Source organism: Anguilla anguilla, chromosome 5 (assembly GCF_013347855.1).
Source record: "Anguilla anguilla isolate fAngAng1 chromosome 5, fAngAng1.pri, whole genome shotgun sequence".
NCBI classification, from domain to species: Eukaryota; Metazoa; Chordata; class Actinopteri; order Anguilliformes; family Anguillidae; genus Anguilla; species Anguilla anguilla.
In genome coordinates, this window is record NC_049205.1 from 59,532,573 (window position 1) to 59,548,564 (window position 15,992).

The 15,992-nt window shown below is 53.2% G+C and overlaps 1 protein-coding gene and 2 non-coding genes across 3 annotated transcripts in view; 1 reads left to right on the forward strand and 2 right to left on the reverse strand.

Annotated features, from left to right (window-relative positions):
* The window catches only part of mmp15a (matrix metallopeptidase 15a), a 26,886-nt gene extending 17,379 nt beyond the window's left edge, over positions 1–9,507 (forward strand). The window contains exons 5-10 of the mRNA XM_035416886.1: positions 345–506; positions 1,700–1,980; positions 5,664–5,802; positions 7,877–8,027; positions 8,349–8,464; positions 8,702–9,507. Coding sequence (XP_035272777.1) covers positions 345–506; positions 1,700–1,980; positions 5,664–5,802; positions 7,877–8,027; positions 8,349–8,464; positions 8,702–9,192 — 1,340 coding nt within the window. The 3' untranslated portion in view covers positions 9,193–9,507. The remainder of the gene's footprint in view (positions 1–344; positions 507–1,699; positions 1,981–5,663; positions 5,803–7,876; positions 8,028–8,348; positions 8,465–8,701) is intronic.
* Positions 3,206–3,276, reverse strand: trnag-gcc. Its single transcript has one exon. It is a non-coding gene; the product is annotated as a tRNA-Gly (tRNA).
* Positions 9,508–15,693: 6,186 nt separating the features above from the next.
* On the reverse strand, positions 15,694–15,766 carry trnaa-agc. The gene has a single exon. It is a non-coding gene; the product is annotated as a tRNA-Ala (tRNA).
* Between the last annotated feature and the right edge of the window lie 226 nt (positions 15,767–15,992).

The following is a 15,992-nucleotide window of genomic DNA, read 5'->3' on the forward strand; positions in this document are numbered from 1 at the left end:
CTGGCATACTGCCTGCTAGGACCCCCCCATCCCCCCCACCGAGCCTCTTCCTGTTCCTGATTTCTTCGGGGGGGAGATGGGGGAGGATCCAATCAGGAGCCAGAATCTGACTGATCAGGGAAGAGAGCATCGCAGCGCATGCCTGTTGCCGAACATTAGCTGTTAGCTGTTAGCCACACAGTCGCTAGCAGCCCTAGAAGGAGGGCAGCGGCTTGGTCAGCTGTGATTTTTAAATGAACTAAAATCTTATTCCCTCTCTCATCTGCCCTGCCCCTTTCTTCTCTGCTTCCTTCCCTCTTTTTCCCTCCCTCCCTCCCTCCCTCCCTCCCTCCCTCCCTCTCCAGGTAACGACCTGTTCCTGGTGGCCGTGCACGAGCTGGGCCACGCCCTGGGCCTGGAGCACTCCAGCAACCCCATGGCCATCATGGCGCCCTTCTACCAGTGGATGGACACGGACGACTTCAAACTGCCGGAGGACGACACCCGCGGAATACAGCAGATCTATGGTGAGTGGCTCTGCCCACACGGGATACGTGGGCCTTGTAGTTCTATGGTGAGTGGCTCCACCCACACGTGAAACAAGGGCCTTGTAGGTCTATGGTGAGTGGCTCCGCCCGCACAGGAAACAAGAGCCTTGTAGTTCTATGGTGAGTAGCTCTGCCCACACAGGAAACAAGGGGCTTGTGTTCCCACCACCCCTACCACACCCCCACCACCTCCTCTCACAGCCCCCTCCCTCTCCTCCCCCCCCCTTATACTCCCAGCCTGGAGGGAAAACCTGACAAACCTTCCCTTGGGGGGGAGCTTTCAGTATCCAAATTTACATAATTACTTCCTCATTTCCATATTCATTTGTTTGCCTGGCAGTGACCTATCAATGGTGATTACTGCTTGCCATACATTTCTCACATAATATCTATCCATTCCTGCAGTCAGCCATTTTGCAAAATAAAGAAAACAATTCAGGTTTAGTACTTATGTCAATAGATGAAACAGCAGTGCCTCTGCTCAGGCTTCAAACCTGCAGCACTCTAGTCACAGGTCCCGTTCGAGCCCCCTGCTGGTGAATGTGTGGAACTGGACTGCGGTAGGGGTGCTGCACTTTGTCAATTTTGGGTTTTTCGCTGTCGTCCTCGGGGCATTCAGCCCACAGTGGGGTGCACAAGCTGCACAGATCTCCTACCCACAGCTCTACAGACACAAAACTCAGCTCATCTCAGGCCAGTCCAGGACATATCATCAGTGATTATGGGCTGTGCGTGTGTTTTTGTGTGTGTGTGTGTGTGTGTGTGTGTGTGTGTGTGTGTGTGTGTGTGTGAGCGCGTGCGTGCGTGGGTGGAATGCAGGTGGGCTGTGTCTTTTATATCACACTTTGCCTAATCAGATAGTTGTGAGATGAGTTGTAAACCGCAGGCCTCTCCACAAATAGAATGAAACAGGCGTGCATTCGTGCAGCTGCATACTGCAAGCGGTTCAGGTCCTGTAACTTGCCTGAAAGTACAGCAGCAATGTCCTAACCTTTAGCTAGCCAGCCCAGGTCCATAATTATTGCACTGCCTAGCTGCATAAAGGTTCAGTTGCATTGGCTGGGAATGCGCACTTGGGCCTCCCGCTTGGTAGGGGAGCTGTGGGTGTTCAGTCAGTGGTGTTCAGTAACTGACATTCTGTCTCCACCCCCTGGTTGCCCCTTTTCCTCCAGGAACCCCGGACGGCGCGCCCACTCGAACCTTGCCCACCGTCACGCCCCGTCGCCCCGCCCAGCCCGATCCCAGACCCCCCAACAACCCCCCGAAACCCCCCAGCAACCCTCCCCGGCCGCCCAGCAACCCCCCGGGCCCGCCGAAAACTCCCCCCCACGTCCCCCCTCGCCGACCGGAACGTCCGCGCACCACCGACCGCCCCGACCACTACGGCCCCAACATCTGCGAGGGGAACTTCGACGCCGTCACCATGCTGCGGGGGGAGATGTTCGTCTTCAAGGTGAGTCGGGGGGGGGGGCAAGGTCACAGATATATTTTTTAAAAAACTAGATCTGCAGGTGTTCTATTTCATATACTCTTTAAACCAGTGGCAACCAGCCCTGTTCCTGGAGGTCTACCATCCTGTGAATGTTCACTCCAACCCTAACAAAGCCCCACCTCATTCAACAGCCAGAGATCTCATTAAGCTGCTAATTATTAGAATCAGGTGTGCCAGATTAGTGTTGAAATGAAAACCTACAGGACGGTAGATCTCCAGGAACAGGGTTGGTCACCGCTGCTCTTAAACCAAGATGAGCCTCAGCGATTGGCCGGAGATCCTGCACCCGGGTCTAAATCAGTCCCTGATTGGAGGGGAAGAATGAAAACCCTCTACAGTACACCACTTCTGCCAAATATGGGCACCCCTTGATGCCAGACGCTCGAGAAGCTGAGTGGGGTTTTCATAAAATGCTTTTCCAGTCTGATTCAGTACCAAGCAATGTGGCTGCCAGCGTGCGTCACACAGATTAGACTCTCAGCTTTTCGGGAGACAACGCCACCTCGCAATTCTGTTTCTATGGCGAGGCTCTGGAGCTAACAACACAGTACGCGCTGCAGTTTTCTTACAAAACAAGGCCGCTTTTATACTAAAACACAGTTTTGCGTGGACTACTCCTTGTAGAGAGCAGTTATTGTGGGGGGGGGGGGGGGGATTCGGTCAGCCGTGAAATTGACTAATGTAACAAGGATTTAGCAGACATTCTTATCCGGAGCGTATTCGTTTATACAGATGGATGTAGCTGTAAATTCAGGTTAAGCAACTGCAACCGCATGTAAGGATATAACAACTGCAGTGTCCTACCTGGCAATCACACCTGCAACCTTTAGGTCAGGGGTGCACAACTCCGGTCCTGGAGGGGCTGGTCTTTAGTCCAGCCAGTTACATTAGTTTTAGTTTTATCTGACAGTTCTATAAACTACTCTGATTCACTCCTGTAAAATCTTTAGGATACACTTGCAGTCCGCAGCTGGTGCTTACACAAACGTCGGATCAAGATAATGATTGAGGCAATTAAGTAATTGTGAGCAGAAGTTGGCACAGAGTCGTGAAACGGAACGGCCTTTGTTCTGCCCCCCCCACCCCCAGCTTCATGGTCACAGCCGAGTTCCTGAACTGTTATATTGCCCTGCCAACAAGCCCAGTTCCTGACCTATTATACCGCTTTGCCAACTAAAGGGTTGTTTGCATTGGCCGGGAATCGAACCCGGGTCTCCCGCGTGGCAGGCGAGAATTCTACCACTGAACCACCAATGCTTACATGTTCGCTGCCTGGCGTGCTATCGATTCTGAAGCAGATGCCCTCTTGGTGTCTCTCTCTGTGGAAGTTATCAGTATGTCCTTGGCGAGGGTTGGCGGTAAAGGGGTCTGGGGGACTGCTTCAGAATGAGAGGACCGCGTTGCCTTGACTGGATGAAGCCACCGCGGCCAGCGGGGTTCGCGGGCACCGCCCCCCCCCCCCGCTCACGCCAGAGACGGCAGGCGGGAGGGACGAAATTGGCGGCCCCGTGGGGCCTTGCTGTTCGTCTTTTTGGACGACCTCTGAGGGTCCGCAGTCCAGTCCGCGAGCTTCGCGATTCTGAGAAAGGACAGCGTTGCGCAAGAGGCAGACACCAGAGCCGCCCTCGTCTCTCTCACCTCCCTGCTCGCGGGGGTGTAAGATAATCCCCTGTAAACACAAAAAAACAAGACCCCCCCCCCCCCCCGGGTCACTACAGAGGGGGGTTTAAAGGTTCAGCTTGTTTACAAATGCATAAAGGCACAAAATTAAAAAAAACATTTCCTCTGAGTTGTTGCTGAGTCGCTCGATGCGGCGACCGTGTTCCCCGGCCCACACGAAACGGCTTTTTTTGCGAAATCCGCGGCGCGCCGGCGGCGGCAGCGGCTCAGATCCGCGCAAGAGAGAGAGAGGGAGGGAGGGAGGGAGAGAGGGACGCGGACCACCCACAGGCCCGTATTTATATTTCCCAGAAATCCTTTGAGCCCCAGGACAGCGTGCCGTGCGCCACAGAGCCTGGTGGGGGGGGGGGGGGGGGGGGGGTGGGGGCAGAAATGTCAGCGATGAAGTTTGCATTCAGCAGATATGCAGGGACCGTTTTTTTTTTTTTTCTCTCTCTCTCTCTCCTGTGCTTTAATAAATCTAATTCAGTCCTCTGTGGCTCAGTACTGGACAGCCATTGTTAAGTCTGCCACATTGATAAAGGGATTGGGGGGGGGGGGGGGTGGTGGTGGTGGTGGTGGTGGTGGGGGGGGGGTCTGGTAGCTGGAGCGGACAGTTTAAATTTAGGGCCCTTGGCTGCTTTCCTGGTCCTGGATTCAATATTAGACAGGGGCTGGAGTGGCAGAGAAACCTCAAGGTCTGGACTTGGTCCAGGGATACAGAGGGTATGTGTAGGACAGGCTGTGGGGCCTGAGTGTGTGTGTGTGTGTGTGTGTGTATGCCTGTGCGAGTATGCGTGTGTGTGTGTGTGTGTGTGTGTGTGTGTATGCCTGTGCGAGTATGCGTGTGTGTGTGTGTGTGTGTGTGTGTGTGTATGCCTGTGCGAGTATGCGTGTGTGAGTGTGTGTGTGTGTGTGTGCGTGTATGCTTGTGTGTGTGTGTATGCCTGTGCGAGTATGCGTGTGTGAGTGTGTGTGTGTGTGTGCCTGTTTGACTGAGACCTTCACTGGATGGACTTTGAACAGACCCTTTGGATTTCTGACATGAATATTCCATGGAAGGCTGGTGGTTGCTATGGATGCACAGTCCTACTGCTGCCTCTTAATACGACAGTGCCTGCATCTTGCAGATTGGTTTCTGAATAATAACTACAGCCCCACTGCAGTCAGGACAGCCGAGTCACTGTCTGTCTTCCACATACTGAAAACCTGCTGATATACCGCACCTGCTTATACTCCATCTTGGCTCAGCTGATGCTGGGCATTTACTATGACTTTACTACACCTACATACGCTGCATCCAACACTATACACTCAAAACCATTGGCTCCTTACAGCGCTATATCCTCAGTCTCCTTCTTGAACTGACTGTGGCCCCTAAACGCTGTGTTGTGGGTTGGTGTACTGACTGCTACTACCAGCGGTGACACCGGTGTCCTCTTTTCTCTTTGCCGAAAAGCTAATGTGTGCTTTTTCTCCGAGTCGCTCCGGATAAGTGCACCTTGCTAAACGCCGCTAAATGTGAACGCAAACACGATTCAGCGCGCCTGGGATCCGTCTCCCCGGTAACGGTCAGGCCACAGAAACGCCGCGTGTCTGCTAACTGCTTAACCCCTTCTCACTGCGTACGATCGCAAACGTGTGATTAGAACGCTCTCAGCTGAACGTTCTGATGCTGATGATGTCACAATCACTGCTGGGTAATTGAAGGCGACGGAGCTCTAGAACACTGACTTAGAATTCTGGGGGAGGGAAAAACATTCCAAGAAGCCTGCTCTTCGCAGGGCTAAATGCAAAGTAAATGCAGTAATTGCTCTAAATGGATGTGCTGCTCTTAGGCAGGGTCATAAATACTAGAATGCGCTGAGTCACACAGCCCCTGGAAGCAGAGCTGGGGAGCTGAATGAACCGGGGTTCTGATCCGGTTCTGATCCGTTCCTGGGCCGGGTTCGCGTGCTAACGTTCTCCCCCCGTGTCCCCGTTAGGGCCGCTGGTTCTGGAGAGTCCGGAGAAACCGGGTCCTGGACAACTACCCCATGCCCATCGGCCACTTCTGGAGGGGTCTTCCCGGGGACATCGACGCTGCCTACGAACGGCATGATGGGAAATTTGTCTTTTTCAAAGGTAATACGAAAGAGGCCATTTCATAAACTTTCCATCACATTCAGGTTGGAGAAACTATCGGGATAAAGTGGATAAATTTACAGGGGAACGAAAAAAAACAGAACAATATGGGCGCCTTTGTTAAATTATACTGAAACCTTGAAAATAATAACTACTGTATAAAACCCTTTTTTGGGCTTATGAAATGAATACATTTGCCAGCTTTTCGCCCATAAGTGTGTAATGAGAATGCATAAAAGCTGGGCAGCTCGCTTTGCTGATGTGGGAGTTGGCCGTGGGCTCCTCCAGCAGTTAGTGTCAGGTGGAGGTTTAAGCGCAAAGGTGGGACTGGAACCGGGCAACGCATCCATGCTGGGCTGCGGGCCAGGTCTGCGCGATCGCACAGAAACGAAATCTCCCCTTCAGCCATTAATGCATTTCTCATCGGAGCCAGGATGTTTAATTTCCACGGACCTCTGTAACCAGAGACCTCTGGGCTGCGGGTTCAGACGCTCTTCCACTTTATTGTCCTGGATCCTGTTTTTAAGGCCTTGGTTTTTTAAGGTTTAACGCCCCCCCGGAACATGGCGGCATTCGACTTTCAACGTTTTTGCGTATTTATTTTGAGTGAGCGGATAATAAAATTTTTTAAAAAACGATCGAGTTACAGTTACAGTTTCCTGCAGATCTCCGCTTCTCCATTGTTAAGAGATTTTTTTTCCAGGGTCCCACAGCGAAGTTCCCGACCGGAATTTCGGTATTAACGTTGCTGAGGTCGTCCAGTTTCGCCCGCCGAGGATTCTTTTTTGGCATTGCAACGTTCCGTGCCGTGTAGCAACAAACTAGCGGAGAGAAGGGCAGGGAGTCAGGGTTTAGGGAAGGGCCTGGCAAGAAATGGGGGGTGTATCTCTTTAAGACAGCTGGCCCCTAGTTCCTAGAAAAAAAAAAATGTCTTCGGGGCAAATTATGTCACTGGCAAAACATCTTGAAATTTGGATATAGGCCATCGGACAGAAAAAAAAAAGAAAGGGGACCGAGATGAAAAAAAAAGTCGAAAAAAAAATCTTGGAGTGCAACATCTGGCAGATGTGAGGCTTGGTGGATTAGATCGAGCCGCGGTTTTTCCAGATGCTGACAGCGAAGGTTTCGTTTCTGAGGAGGCGGGTCTGGGCCAGCGGGGCTGGGGCGGGGGGGGGGGGGGGGGGGCGGATAAAAGAGCTCTCGGGACTGAGCATCGGTGTTTGGGTGTAACGTTCCCGCAGCGTAACCCTAACGCTGTGGCAACCCCCACGGGTCGCAGCTCTGGGCCTCTGCCCCGGGGGGTGATTTGGGTCAGCGCAGGGCATCACGCCCCCCCCCCCCCACCCCTGCGATGGCGGTAAGGGGGCGGGGCTCACCTGCCACTTTCAGTGCCCCCAGCGGCCCCGTCGCCCTAGCAACAGCTGAATCCTTTAAACCGCTGATGCAGTGGTGGCATGGTCTCCTGCATTCTGTGTTATCACGCTGCAGGCTCTGTGGGTTCGCCCAGTCGAGTGGATGCCCTCGGGGGCTAGCAAACGGCTAACGAACGAAGCAGTAACAAACACAGCGTACTCCAGGCCTGAGAGTATTACAGGGCATGCTGGGAAACTCCCCACGCGTGACCCCCCAAAACATCCGTCTTTATTCGCGACCTGGGGGCAGGCGTGTGTGATGAGGAGAGAACGGGGGCTCCTCGTTCCCCCCACTCTCTCTCTCTTTCTCTGTGTCACCATCTACGCGTATTTATCTCTTTTCTTATCCTCCTCTCTGCTGCTCTGCAGAATGATTTAAAATGATTTTCAAATGAGGCTTCATCACTTTTTCATAGAGTTCTTATCATCCTTCTCTCCCTCCCTCTCTCCCTCCCTCTCTCTCTCCCTCCCCCCTTTCTCTCCCTCTCTCCCCCTCTCTCCCTCCCCCTCCCTCCCTCCCTCTCTCTCTCTCTCCCTCTCTCTCCCTCCCCCCTCTCTCTCTCTCCCTCTCTCTCCCTCCCCCTCTCTCCTCTCTCTCTCTCTCTCTCTCCCTCTCTCTCTCTCCCCCTCTCTCCTCCCTCTCTTCTCCTTCTCCCTCTCAGGGAGTAAATTCTGGCTGTTCAGGGAGGCGAACCTGGAGCCGGGTTACCCCCAGGAGCTGACGGAGTACGGGCAGGACATCCCGTACGACAAGATCGAAACGGCCATCTGGTGGGAGCCCTCCGGCTACACGTACTTCTTCAGGGGGGATCGGTAAGGACCCCACCGCAACCCCACCCCCCCAGGACAGGGCCAAAGAGGGGGTTCTGTGTAGCCTACCCCCCTCCCCGAGGGACAGCTCCAAAGAGGGAGTTCTGTGGGTTGTGTACCCCCCTGTGGACTGTGTGTAATCCCCCCCCCCCTCCTCCTCCACAGGGATGGGTGCAGAGGGGGGGTTCTTTTAGCTGTGTGTACTGTATATGCACATTAACTCCCCCCCCTCCATGGGGACAGGTCCAGAGCGGGTTCTGCGGGTTGTGTGTACTTTATATAAACATTAACCCTCCCCCCGCCCCTCCCTCTCTTCTCCTGCAGGTACTGGCGTTTTAACGAGCAGTCGCGGGCCGTCGACAGGGACTACCCCAAACCCATCAGCGTGTGGGGCTCCATTCCGGTCTCTCCCAAGGGGGCCTTCCTCAGCGACGACACAGGTGAGTGACACGCCAGCTGAAGGGTGGCCAGGGAAGTGCCTGTGTCTTCACATCGCTAAAAAAAAGGGGGGGGGTGAAGGTTTATCAGTGCAGCGATCAGACAGGTTGACAGATATGGTCACAGATGTGATTACGCTTCGCACAGCGGCAGTAAAAGCGAAATTTGGGCTAGAAAGTTGTTTTTTTTTTTTTTTTTTTTTTTTAAATACGATTCCTCTGCTCCCTTATCTCCCACAGCCTACACCTACTTCTACAAGGGAACCAAGTACTGGAAGTTTGACAACCATCGGATGAAGGGGGAGCCGGGCTACCCCAAATCCATCCTGCGGGACTTCATGGGCTGCAGCATGGACCTGGACCCGGAGGTGGACGAGGACGCCGGGCGCAAGTGGCCCGCCGTGGACCGGCCGCCCTTCGACCCCGACGCCGGGCAGGACCCCGACCGCGACGCCGACCCCGGCGGCGACCCCGACCGCGACCCCGACCGCGAACGCGACGGCACCAACGACGTGGACTACACGGGCGGCGAGAACGACGAGGAGGAGGAGGTCAAAGACGTGGACGTGGTGCTCAAGGTGGACAACAATGACATCATCCTGGTGACGGTGCCCCTGGTCCTGGTGCTGTGCATTCTGGGATTGATATACGCCATCATCAGCATGCTGCAGCGGAAAGGGGCGCCCAGGCTGCTGGTCCACTGCAAGCGTTCCCTGCAGGACTGGGTTTGACCTTTCACCTTTGACCCCACCCCCCACCCCCCCCCCGCACCCCTCCTCCTCCCACTTCCCCAATTTGCCTCCCCACGGTGCTCCGCCCAATCCGTTGACTGTAGTCTATTTATATCAGGAACTTTGCACATTGTTTTGTTTTGTTTTGTTTTGGTTCTTTTTTTTTTGTTTTGTTTTGTGTGTGTGGGTTTTTTTGTTGTTTTTTTTTTGTTTTTTTTTTTTTAACCTGGTAATTGTTTCTCCAGCTTTTCGCTCCGCCTTAGTCTGATTCAGAGCAGCCGCCTGGTACGCCAATCGTGGGCTGAATTAAAAAAATTTTAAAAAATGAAAATATAAATATAATAAAATGCCTGGAGCAGAAATAGCGGAAGGACATTCTAAGAATTTCTTCTTTTTTTTCGATGTGAGAAGAACAAAAAAAAAAAATCACCCGGAGAAAGTGATTGGATAAATAGACTTAACGAATCAGACGTTTTGACCGCAAGTGACGGCATGCAGAGATGATTCACGGTCGTCACGGTAACTCGCCCAACCCTCTGATTCGCCTGCAAAGCTTGTATGTGGCGTGCGTAGAAATGCAACAGCAGGTATTGCCGCTGTTTTTTTGAGCCTTCAACCCCACCCCCTCCCCCAAAGCGAAAGGGATGCTTTTGGGCCTTCACCCCGCACCACCCCACCCCCACCCCCCTTTCTCCTGCCCCCCTCCCCAAAGCGAAAGGGAGTGCAGCCTGGGCCCTGACTCGAGTCAGCTGGGGAGGCTCAGGTCCTGCTTGCAGAAGAGGGTCGTGTTTTTTAATACCCTTCTGAGAACTGCGGGATAATCCCCCTCCGCTCACAAACAGCGGGCGTGTAAAAACACCTCCCACCCCACACAGGGCAGCCTTCTCTTCTCTTCTTTCGGGAGGGGGGCGGGGGAGCGGGGGGTTGGGTGGGGGGGGTAAGACAGGCAAAGGGAAGTGGATAAAACCACACTCAGGCAACAGGGGGAGAAGAAAGAAACCTTATCTGTTCAGTGTGTGGGAAGGCTTACTGTCCATTATTACAGAGTCCCGGTCTGGCTTGAATTACGGGCGTGTTGCTGTGGGGTTGGGGGGGGGGCAGGCGGGGGCTGGGGAGCGGAGGAGGGGGGGGGGGGGGGGTTAGGGGAGCAACTGCCAGCAGTTTCCAGCTGAATAAGGCCTGAACGGTTCTGAGCGGGCCCCGCCAAAAAAATCATTTCCCCCGATCGGACCCTGGCGCTCTCTCTCCCGGCTGACCTAGATTTGGGATTTGGGCGGGGGCGTGCGGCGCGGGATCGGGGGGGCCGGACGCAGCCGGACGCGGCTTCCTGTGGGACCCCCGTCCGTTCGCGGTGACCCCCTCGGCTGCGTCTCCCTGCAGGAGTCCTTCATCCCCCCCGTCCCTCTGAAGTCTGCAGCTTTGTACACGATGGTTTTTTGAAGGCAGATCTATTCATAGCACGTTAGCGTGAATACGGCCTTTCAGAGCGGGTGGGGGGGGGACAGTCTGGGGAGCGCTGCTGGTGAAGCGTATTCCTGCTCTCGACTTGGCTATGGGGGGGTGTCGGAGGGGGTGTGGGGGGTGGGGGGGCAAGAGAGAACCGCTGTGGGGGTCTGGGGTGATGGTGTGAATAATGAACGAATGAGTGAAACACGCTCAAGGTGCTTCGCGGTAACCAGGGGGAACTCTCCTCAGCCGCCACCAGCGTGTGGCACGCCCCCGGGCGAGGCACGGCGGCCATTTTGCGCCAGAACGCGCGCTCGCCACACATCAGCTGAGGCGGAGAGGGAGGGAGCGATGTTTTTTCCATCGGTGGGGTCAGGAGCCGGGAGGAACCGCTGTGGGATGCGATGACGTCGACCGAACGGATCGCCCGATTGGTGCGTCGGGGCGCGCCGAGGACTCTGGAGCTCCTCGGTGCTCCGAGCCGGCGCCGCCCTGCCCCTCCCCCGCGACCAATCAATCAGCCAATCAATCAGTCGGATGTCATTTAATACCGCTTTTCTTTGCGGACCGCACGCTCGCTCACGCCCGCCCAGACACAGGCATCTCCTTTTTTGGATTTGTGGTTTTGCTCTCAGGTCCTTTCAGTCGGTCCCGGAGCGGGCCTTCCTTGCATCCGGAAGCCTCCGGGACCGTTAAAAACGCCAGAGACCGCGCAGGTCTCTGTAATGGACCCGGCGCTCCCCCCCCCCCCCCCCCCCCCGAACAGCGCTGATGGGTTTCTGCAAGCGCCATCGACCCGGGCCTGGAGAGAGTCGCGGCTCTGTAATGTCTCGCGCTCTTCCAGTAATTCAACAGTTCAATGTGGTTGCCAGGCAACACTCCCCCCCCCACCCCCCCCCCCCCCCCCCCCCCACAACCCCACCCCCATAGGGTCCCTGGGAGGTTTAAAGGATAGCTAATCAGAGATAAAAGCTCTTCCACTCTCTGTCCGCCCCAGCAGAATGAATAGGGGCAATTAAAGATCAGGCTGGTGGGGTGGGGGAAGGGGGGGGGTTCTTGTGTCATGAAGAGCTACAACGCAGCCGGTGAATGGCTGAACAGAAACCCCACCCACCCCCCACCCCCCTCCCCAGCAGTTAAATCGCGAGAGCGTGTGCCTTGCAAGCGAAACCAGGCCGGACGTCGCCGAACGACAGGAAAATTCCACAGAGGAAACATCTGCTTTTTTTTTCTTTCTTCTAATAATAAAAAAAAAATTATATATATATGTATTTTTAAAGCTTGTTCTTGGATTGATTCCATGACAGCTTAGTCTTAGTATGCTCTCTGCTTTTATTTATAAGCAATGTTGTGGACAACGGAAACGACAACAACGGCAACGACAACAGCGGCAACGGCGTACGGAAGACGCGAATCCTGTTTCTGATTGACGGACGCAGCAGCGGCAGCACCCTTTAAAAACGCGCTCGCCTCTGTGTGCGTGCCTGTGGGACTGAATCGAGTGTCAGCTGTGGGACATATGTGTGAATTATACACCCCCCCACCCCACTCCCCATTCCTGCAGTAGCCCACCCCCCCCCCCACCCCACTCCCCATTCCTGCAGTAGCCCACCCCCCCCACCCCACTCCCCATTCCTGCAGTAGCCCACCCCCACCACCCCCCCACTTCACTCTGAGCTCAGGCTTCTAACAGTACCCCAAGGGGGGTGGGGGGGGGGGAGTTTCGGACCTGGCGCTCACAATGGACATTGTTCCGTCCACTCTGCAGGCCGATCAGGAAGTGTGCGCGGGCTCCGGGCCAAAGGCTGAGAGAGAGAGAGAGAGCGTGCTTTCCTCCCACAATGCATCTCACTGTGACCCGGGCCCCGCCAGCGTGACCCGGGCTTAAACTCAGTGGCCTCTCATCTCGGTGTAGCGTGAGGACACTGTGGTGTCATCACAGGAAATGAGGCGGATGAACGTTACTCTTCGCTGTTGCCGGACTGCCCCACCCTACGCTCTTTGGGTGGGGCGGGAGCTCACTGCCGTTGATTCTTTTTTTTTGTGGGGGGGGGGGGGGGGTGGAAACAGTCTGCCAAGGCCCAAATTTTCCACACTGCCCCCTAGTGGTCACCCCTCACAGTGCCACATCCTCTACAGTGAAGAGGTAAAAAATGTCAAGGTCAGCAGTACTGCTGGTTTTCCCCTCAGCCTATTGGTTCATAGCCCAATACTGTCCCTGATTGGCCAGAGATCACACACACCTGGTGCAGCAGGTTTGAATCAGTCCCCGATTAGAGGGGAGGAGTGAAAACCAGCAGCACTACTGGCCCCCGAGGGCCAGATTTGGGGGTCCCTGCTCCATGCGCTCCCCTGAAGGGTTCGGCCGCGTCCTGCCCCTCTTGGCAAAGCCGCCCCCCTCTCCGTCTGTCCCTATCAGTTCTCCCGCGAACCACTAGTGGCCCTTGAGGGCGACACGTTTCGGGGGGTTTTTTTTTAAATACAGGAAGAGCGGGATGTCACATGCCTCCTGTCGCCCCTCGAGTGTCGAGTTCTCTCTTCCGGAAACCTCGCCAAGCGGAACAGGCCACACAGCGAGGTGGAAAGAGAGAGAGACAGAACGAAAGAGATAGTCAAGTCACAAAGGGGTGTGAACAGGTTTTTCACCTCAAAAACAAAACGGAAAAAAAAAGTGGACGGATTGTCTCAGTGCTCTCCAGAGCAAGTTGAACGATGCCCTAGCTGACTGATTTCACCTGCCGTCCTGATGAGTGGAAGACGTGCAGCGCAAGGTACTCCTGGTCTCCTGGTCTAGACCCAACACGACGGCGGGCAGCGTCCTCTGGTCCTGGAGAGCCGCAGGGTGTGTAGCTTTCACGAACGACCATTTTGAAAGACCGTTTCATGAATCGCCATTTTGAGTGGAGCAGCCACGAGCTATCGATCATTGGCTTGTTTGAACGAATGAAAACAGTTTGCTTCCCGCGGCAGGATGCGGTGATTGGCTGAAACAAGCGAGTCGCCGATGATGCCGTATAGTAGCCTTAATCTATTTTCGGTTTTCGTGAAACTCCGCCGTGCGAGGTCTGAATTGGCTTTGGGAATTTTGGGAAATTTGGGCGAAGGCATAAAGACCGTGTGGCTCTCTGGGACCGGGACTGAGGCGCACCCTGGCACCCTGGGAGTGTTCGAGGGCAGTTCCTCCGCCTTACTCTTTGAGCCTAAAGCCAAATGCCATTAAGTGCAGATGATGGCAGTCATCTGTCAAGCCGATGTTTGGTCCTGTGTTAAAGATGTTAAATGGATGTGTGTGACTGTCCAGGAGGAACCTGACATCACTGCAGTGTAGTGTAGTGCATCACCTAGGTTTCGCCTCAGTGTTAAAATCACCCTGTCTTCATAATCAGTGATGGATTTTTTAAAAGAAATCCAGCTTTGTGGTCAGATTTGATTTTTTGTTTTTTTTGTATGATTACTATTCATTTTTTTAATGTTTCTATTTCAATTCATGTTTGACTTAATTATTGTTTTTAATTGTAAATAAAAAAAATTCTGTAAGGGGTTAAACTTTTTTTTTTTTTTAAATGTGGTAGGCATTTTTTAATTTGATTTTGTTTTTTTTAATTTGTGAATAACATTCCGTTTTATTTCTTGCCTTAGACAGATTTTATACATGTTGTGTTGTTCACTTCTTGTTGAGTGTTTAATGATCCATGCTGGACATGTGTACCTCTTACACAATAAAAAAAAGCCATGAAAACTAAATTGCTGTTCAGTTTTTCTCATCGTTTCAACAGAGTGGATAGTCATGTTAGCAAGATCTTCACAGTGTGCATTGTACTAAACCCGTGTTAGGTCTCACTGAAGCCCACCCCCTTCATATTTTCCCTGGGGTGACATCATGGGATATTGAACCACACTTTATTTTTCTCAGGAAAAGAGAGATGTTTTATTTATAGATGGTCCCCAAAGGACAAAGACAAGGAAAGGAAGTGAACATCGTTTCGGTTGTCCGGGTGTCTCTCTTGCAATGCATTCACACACACACACACACACACACACACAGTTTTTTCTGAAAATTGTAGCTGCCGGGGACATGTTAGATTTTTACAGTAAACACATTGATATGATGGTTGATACTGATTCCAATGGTCAGTGTTGTGGGGACCTGGAATTTTGTCCCCGGGTCTGACAGAGGTCCCCATCATGTTGGTGTGTAGTCAGGTCAGTGTCTCCATTAAAACAGTAATATGTGTACACACACACACACACACACACACACATACAGAGAGACTTGCACAGAGAACACAGAAGAAGAGGTAATGGGCTGCGGAACATTCTAGAATTCCCCTTTGTTCCATTGGAGCTTTCTCTGGACCGCTTCTTGGAGCGTAGCAGGTGCAGTTATACGTGGGAGAGTTTGGTGGCTCTTTTTGTTGCTGCCCCGCACGGCGCAAGTGGATGTGCAAGCATGCGAGCGGACCCTGCCAAGCCCCGCTGCAGAGATGAAAGCGGGGCCTTCAAAAAGCCAAAAAAAGAGAGGGAAAAATGGTCTACTGAACGGGTATAAACAGCCTCTTCCCTTCTGGCACACAAAGGGGAAACCTCACATAGTAATCTCTTTGTGCCTTCCTGCATTTTAATGGCCACTGTTTGTCCATAATGCAAAAAAAAAAAAGAAGTGCTTCTCTCCTGGCTCTGGCTGTGTCAAGAGTTCCAAATCACCCCCTCTATCCCTGGAGTCAGTACAATAGTCATTCTAATTAGGACTTACAACCAATGATATCTGAAAAAAAAACAAGGGCATTTCAGTCATAGCGTCATTGCGGTGCCCCATTTCACACACTTTCTACATGCTTGTGTGGTCATGCACAAATGCATAATGTTTGGGCAATCCCTTTCAGGATCTTTTTTTTGGCATAGAGGAATATAGGGTATATAGTGGAAGATGGGAACGGGAATCTGAGTGAAGAAAGGCGGGGACACGATATCAGTATTAACTTACTGTCCCTCTGGCTTGTAAGGACATAGTATTTCCCAATTGCTGGAGGGCAATAGACAAAAAAAAAAAGGGATTGGAGAATGCGGGCATCGATCCCGCTACCTCTCGCATGCTAAGCGAGCGCTCTACCATTTGAGCTAATTCCCCTCATGCTGCACTGTAGGCTGCTAGCTGACACAGATACCTAATTTACGGCTTTGCTAGCCTGCCCTGGGGCTGGTTTCTGCATCAGTCACAGGGTAGAAATGCACCCCTGACAATCCCCCCCACCTCACCCCCCAACTCGACACCCCTCACCTCTGCTGCTGTAATTGCTTCCCGACCCCACACCTGGGCCCCATTCATTTTTACTGAATCACTCACTTACCACCTG